The following is a 7,293-nucleotide window of genomic DNA, read 5'->3' as shown; positions in this document are numbered from 1 at the left end:
GTGGTGCGTCGCTTCGAGTTTAACATGCGAATCTTTCTCTTTCATATGCTTAGCCTAGCTTATCTAAGGTTGGCGAAGGCGAGGCGAATTCGCGAAGAGCGCGAGAGAGCTTTATTGCGCTCTCGCCTTCGCCCTAAACTAACTACACTAGACTTCAAATTGTGAATTCAGCCAACACCGGCCCCGTTGAACGCCTCCACGGCTTCAACATTCTGGAAGCGGCGCCAGCTTGTGGATCGCCCTTCGGAAGATGGCTCCATCGCTCCGTCTAAGGTCGACGACCCTGACCATGCCGTCTTCCCCTGCGTGCGTCGCGACGATCCGTCCGAGGAGCCACTGTTGAGGCGGCAGGTTGTCCTCTGCCACGATGACGAGCTGTCCCTCCTTGACGTTTTCTTGGTCGTGGTGCCACTTGCCTCGTATTTGAAGGCCCAGCACATACTCCCGGGACCATCGCCGCCAAAACATTTGCTTGGCTGACGAGACAAGCCGCCATCGCCGCAAGCAGCTGAGACCCGCCTGGTCCGGGGTCCGCAGTGCTGGTGCTGCGACGAGGGGCCCGCCTGTCAGCAGGTGTCCTGGAGTGAGTGCCTCTCCGTCGCTTGGGTCCTGGCTGAGAGCTCCGAGGGGCCGCGAGTTCATTATGGCCTCGATTCCGACGAGGACTGTCCCCAGCTCTTCTGCGTTGAGGAGTGCGCCGCCCACCGCTCGTAGGAGTAGGTGCTTGGCAGTTTTCACACCTGCCTCCCATAGTCCGCCCATGTGCGGAGCCCGAGGGGGTGTGAACGCAAATTCGCATCCGCTTTTTGATGCGAATTCGCGAATCGCGTCCGCCTGCTCCTCGAGCCTCTCGCGAAGAGCCTGGAAGTGGCGACTCGCTCTGACGAAGTTCGTCGCGTTGTCGCAATGCACGGTCTGGGGACATCCTCGGCGACCAATAAACCTTTGAAAAGCCAATAAAAAAGAGTCAGTACTTAGGTCTGAAACAATTTCTAAATGAACCGCCTTGGACGCAAAACAAACAAATAAGGCAATGTAGGACTTATATGGGGGCCTTCCTCGTATTTTCAATGTCGTATAAACAGGGCCACAAAAATCAACGCCACATATTGCAAATGGGCGGAGAGCACGGAGTCTTTCTGCGGGAAGATTTCCCATAATTTGAGTCATCAGTCGGGGCTTGTATTTAAAACAGCGCACACACGATCGAACTGTCTGACTGCAGAGTTCCTGAGCGTTTATGGTCCAAATACGCTGTCGTAGGATGCTCACAAGTGCTCGAGGACCGACATGAAAATTTGTGTGGTGCAGATGCCGGACGTAGCTCTGCACAAATTGGGAGCGTTTCGTCAACAGCAAGGGAAACTTGGCATCGTAGGATATAGGAGCGTTTGCTAGTCGCCCCCCAACTCGCAACAACGAAAAATTGCACCAAGTGCCGGTGTCTTCATGGATGAATGGGTTCAATCGCTGAAGACTTGGGCCGACCTTGGAACCTTTACGAATTTTTACTATTTCTACTTGATACTCGTGATTCTGAATTATTTCGACGATCTTATTAAATGCTTCAGTATATTCAGTCGGTGACAGAGTTTTTTCGAAAACTATACTCTTGTCTTTACATTTTCTTATAAAGCGGAACATATAAGCGAACACTCTCAGCAGTTTCAGGTGTGACGAGAATCCCTCGATGACGTCCAGCAAATCGGAAGTTTGCACCGCAGCGGTCAGTCCGACCACAGTCTTTCTTGATTCCTGCCGCAGTTCTCCTCCTCGTCCTTCAGAAATTGGGGCCCCGTGAACCAGATCGACTGTCCAATTTCGTCGACGTCACAACCTCTAGACACTATATCTGCTGGGTTCTGCTTCCTTGGAACATGCTGCCATGTAGCCTGTCCTGACCATTCTTGAATCTCCGCAACCCTGTTCGAAACGAATGTCGACAACGACGATGGATGAGATCGGATCCAATGGAGAGTGACTTCCGAATCCGACCAGTAAACGATTCGCTCGATAGGGACATTTATTAGGGACATTTATTCTCTGGCAGAGATCTGCGAGAAGGTGAAGTCAACAACGATAATTTGTAACCTTCAGCAGATTTGCTACGAATGTAGACGCAAGCTCCATAGGCTCTCATGGATGCGTCGGCAAAGGCATGTAATTGCACCGGTGACATCGGATCAATATGCACAAACCGAGGAATAGCTATCTTATCCAATTGAGTCAAGGTGTTTTTTTAGCATATTCCATGCCGTTTCTAAATTCAGCGGAATTGACTCATCCCAGTCTAACTTCTTAAGCCACAGTTCCTGCAATAGGATCTTTCCTTTTATTACGATGGGACTAAATAAGCCGAGGGGGTCAAACAGCTTGGATGTTACCGATAAAACGTTCCGTTTTGTCGCTCGGACACCCATGACAGAATCGTCAATTTTAAATTTGAAGGCATCTTCGCTAGGCAACCAAGATATTCCTAACGCCTTAGTTGACTCTGAGTCCGAGATAGGTATCGACTTAACTGTGCTCTCAGATGCAGTGACCTCAGGTGAGTTTGAAAACCACTTTGTCAATTCAAAACCTGCTGTTTGAAGAACCTGAGACACTTCAGACTTGATTGTCCGTAGCTCCTCTACGCATGCAGCACCAGTTAGCATGTCATCGACGTAAAAATCGGATCCAATTACGTCGGCAGCTCTAGGGAATGAAAGTTTCGCAGATTCACTCAACCTTTTTAAACACCGAATAGCAAGAAAAGGGGCTGGTCCAGTACCATATGTAACGGTGTTGAGCTTGTATAATCTCAAGGATTCAGAGGGGTCTCTTCTCCACACTATGAGTTGAAACTGCCTATCCGCTTCGTTAACCATCACTTGGCGATACATCTTTTTTACATCGGCAGTCAGGGCATACCTGTGCAGCCGGAAGCGGAGTAGAGTGGAGTACAACTCTTCTTGGATTGTCGGTCCCACCATCAAGATGTCATTTAAGGCCACCTGAGTCGATGTTTTGCACGATGCATCGAAAACAACGCGCAACTTTGTTGACGTACTCTGGGGCCTCAACACACATTGATGGGGAATGACATAATGTGGAGTGGAAGGAATTTTGTTGTCTGTAGGCGACATATGACCTAAGGCGAGATATTCTTCCATAAATTCCAAATACATGGTCTTTAAGTCAGGATCTCGAGACAACCTTCTCTCAAGCGACAAAAACCGCCGTTTTGCAACATCAAAAGAATTGCCTAACCCCTTAGGGTCAGATTTAAACGGCAGCCTTACTTCAAACCGACCTGATGGCAATACCTGAGTAGTCTTCCTGTAATACTCTTCACATAATTTGTGCTCAGGCGACAGAATTTTCTTTGGATTTGGCATTTCCTCCAGTGACCAAAATTTCTGTAGCATGGTGTCAATCGACACTAACGATTCTTCACTACAACTGAAACTATTCACAACTTGCTTCGGGGCTGCAGATTTATATCTCCCCGAGACAACCCAACCAAGAAGGGTCTTTTGAAGAGTTGTATAGTCAGGACCTTGTTTAATTTGACCAACAGCTAGCAATTCGAAAAATGATTCGGCTCCGATTAGCATATCAATTTTTTGTGACTTGTAAAAGTAGGGGTCTGCTAATGGGAGGTTCTTTGGGATCTTCCAATCGCTAACGTTCACCGATTGATCGGGGTGATAACCGGTGATCGATTTTAAAATCCAGAAATCGAACGAGAACTCACTCCCATTGATTCGTGACTTCACCACGGTGTGTATCTTTTTCTTGACTTGAGAATTGGAGTCGCCAATACCAAGTAAGTTGATACACGACTCCTCTCTACGAATCTGTAAGCGGTTCGCTAATTTTTCCGTTATGAAATTCGTTTGAGACCCAGAGTCCAGAAGTGCTCGGGCTAAAACGTATTCGCCGCTTTTGGTGCGCACGCTTACGATTGACGTAGCCAAGATTACCCTGTCCAATGACGTAGCATGCATAACATGTGACGTGGAAGGCTGCTCTTGGTTAAAAGGAGGAGAAATATTCTCTTGAAGGGGTGGCAACGCTAAACTTTTATCAGGCACTGTGTATCTGTGGAGCAGAATGTGATGTGAGCGGTCACAAGCTCTACACTTTTTTCCCTTGCATTTTGACACAGTATGGCCTTTTCGCGGACAATTGATGCATAAGGAGGCTGACTTAACAAACTCGAACCTTTGCATTACAGAGAGACGCCCAAACGGGCTGCAATTCTGTAGTGAATGATCTTCTGCATTGCAATAGCTACAAGTTTGCTGAGGCTTGCTGTTGGAGGAGGAACACGAAAATGAGCTTCGATTATGTGGTTTGCTTGACGGTAATTTTTCCAGCTTTGGTTTTGTTGATTCTTCAGCCGATAAATGCTGGTATCGGCGATTTAACATTTTTTCACAATCGGACCAAAGTGGCAATGTCTCATAATCGAGCTGTTCCTCCCATTTTTGTTTGGTCACTGGGTCGACTCTATTTAATACCAAATATATCAACATTGCGTTTGAAATTTTTGTATCATCTCCTATCGATAGCAGAGAACCGTAAATCGACGAAACAGTGTCGATAAGATTTCTCAAGGAGGATGCGGATTGATGCGATATTTTCGGAAGACTAAACAATGTTGAAATATTATTCATAAAGATGAGGCATTCGTTATCGTAAACCTTTTTTAAACTGGCCATCGCCTTTTCGTAATTACTCTCGGTGACTTGGTAAGCTTTAATTGTTCCTAAAGCTTCACCAGAGAGACATGAAATCAAATGGTTAAATTTTTCGATAACTGGAATGCTGGCATCTTTATGAACCAAAGTTTCGAAGAGGCTAATAAAATTTTTAAATTCCGAATAATTTCCACTAAATTTTGGCAATGCCAAATTCGGAAGTCGCGCACGAGTTGGTGCTGCCGCAGCTGATCCCGGAGTTTCGCTGCTGGCTGCTGTCTTAATGGCAGATAATAATGACATCAATTTTGCCTTGGTCACGATGCTAAGTTCTTCCAACTCGTCGCCATATTCATCGCCACTATCTATTTCTTCTATCTGTTCTTGGATTTGATTTGCCTTGCTAATTGAAGCATTTAAGTTTTCGAGTCGACATTTCAATTCTTCTTCTAAAATCGGAATCGAACCCTGTTCCAGCCGCTCGTTTAATCGGCGAATGGTTCTGACCCTATTTTGGAGCTTGCTTTTTAACTCCTCCAGAAGAGATTTATTCTTTGTATCATGGCTCATTTTTACGAATTAATTAAATTAATTTTCCCAAGAATTATAATAATGGCCGAAAATTATTGTTTAAAGCAGAAAGACGACGAAAGTATTAATTATAGCTTTCGAATCTAATATAAATAATATCAAAATAATATCAAATAAACACTCAATTAAAAATAATAAAAATATATATATATATAAATATTCTTTTTAATTTAATAAATATTTAATATTAATAATTAATTAATTAATATTACAAATTAATATTTTTATTTTGTTCGAAAAGTTTATTAAATATTTTTTCTGATGACAATAATTTATTTAATTGAAACGAGTCACGCAGTATCAATAATAATAGTGGGTGCAAGTGACGCCGAAAAGTGTATACCCGACAAAAACAGGGTAGCGCGTCACTTGGCGGTCCGCCAATCAAATGACCGAAAAAGAGTATACCCGACAAAAACAGGGTAGCGCGTCACTTGGCGGTCTGCCAATCAAATGACCGAAAAAGAGTATACCCGACAAAAACAGGGTAGCGCGTCACTTGGCGGTCCGCTAATCTAAGCGCGCCAAACTAAAAGAGCCCAACAACAACAACGACTACACCGGCACACAAGCGAAAGCGAAAACGAAAAAGTTCACCGCTGCAGCTGCTAGTATATAAGGCTTTATGTATTGGTGCGCAAGCTTGGATTAACTTCCCAACTATTAAAGCGAGTTCTAACGAGAGAGGGGGGGGCGACAGTGATTGCAATATAATACAATAAATAACATAAATAAATGTTGCGTCCAAGTGCGGTTCAATTTTATGTATGTATGTATATGTTAATTTTAGACAATATATATAATTGAATAAATGCATGCAATGTTGCTCTACTATAAATACGTATGTGCCAAGAATTGAAAGCGAGGTGCAATATTTCAGCACAAGACAATAAACAATAAATTTATTTTACTCCAGCTTTCAATTTTTTGCACAAATACCTCTGCTTGGTGATATATATATATAAATGTATTCCAGCTGCCACTTTCCTGTGCTTCTTGCTCCCTCGTTGATGGCAGTAGTTGCTCAGCAGAGTTTTTTTTTCTTTTCCGACCGACACGGTTAATTTATTTAAATTATTTAAATTAAATTTATTTGACACAGCGCGTCGCGGGCAACAATTTCTACAAGCACTTGTTCAACACACTTTTTATACCATGAATTTTTTATATATACATATGTATGTATGTATTTATATGTACCCTGCAGTACCTGTCATCAGTAATTCATCAACGTTTCATCAACAGCGAAGGGGGTGCTGCTCATTATTTCATCAAATTTTATCTACAGCGAAGGGGATACTTGATGATTCATCGATGACAGCCCATACAAACTGTTGATGAATTTAACATGGGCATGTCCTAGGCTGTCATCAATAGAAATTCATCAACAATAAATCGATGATTCATCATCAATTCATCGATGTATTGTTGATGACACATCGATGAAACATCGATGTTTCATCATCAATTCATCGATGTTTCTTCAACAATTCATCATCAATTCATCGATGTATTGTTGATGACACATCGATGAAACATTGATGAAACATCGATGAAACATTGATGATACATCGATGAAACATCGATGAAACATCGATGATACATCGATGAAACATCGATGATACATCGATGAAACATCGATGAAACATCGATGATACATCGATGAAACATCGATGATACATCGATGAAACATCGATGTTTCATCAACATTCATCGATTTCATCAATACGTCTATATAGCATTCTATCAAGTGAAAGATCTATTGTTATCATATAATAAATTAATTAAAAAACATAAATAAGGTATTTCATATTTCAATTCATTCACTTTTATTATATCCTCTTAAAACCTAACATAATAAAATTAAAATTATACATAAAATAATACAAATAATCAAAATCAAAATATTTCTTATAATAATACAAAATAAATTTTAAAAAATAATAATACAATAATAATAATTATAATAATTAACATTAAAAATTAAATATTAATGCATTGAAAAACGCTTGGA

General features: G+C 42.2%; 1 protein-coding gene and 1 long non-coding RNA gene across 2 annotated transcripts; both read right to left on the bottom strand.

Annotated features, from left to right (window-relative positions):
* Window positions 1–204: 204 nt before the first annotated feature.
* LOC147644448 (uncharacterized) lies at window positions 205–2,184 on the bottom strand. Its single transcript, XM_086827611.1, has one exon. The coding sequence runs from the start codon at window positions 1,642–1,644 to the stop codon at window positions 205–207; it is 1,440 nt and encodes a 479-aa protein (XP_086683737.1). The 5' UTR covers window positions 1,645–2,184.
* A 2,114-nt stretch (window positions 2,185–4,298) lies between these two features.
* Window positions 4,299–6,704, bottom strand: LOC147644447 (uncharacterized). The gene is made up of 2 exons (XR_015270491.1): window positions 6,580–6,704; window positions 4,299–6,538 (listed from the first exon to the last, which is right to left on the bottom strand). It is a non-coding gene; the product is annotated as an uncharacterized LOC147644447 (long non-coding RNA).
* Window positions 6,705–7,293: the final 589 nt, after the last annotated feature.

This window comes from Drosophila serrata, unplaced genomic scaffold (genome assembly GCF_035046125.1).
Source record: "Drosophila serrata isolate PLE 108 unplaced genomic scaffold, ASM3504612v1 contig_180, whole genome shotgun sequence".
Lineage (NCBI taxonomy): Eukaryota > Metazoa > Arthropoda > Insecta > Diptera > Drosophilidae > Drosophila > Drosophila serrata.
The sequence above is the reverse complement of the archived record's forward strand: the minus strand, read 5'-3'. Positions and strand labels throughout refer to the sequence as shown.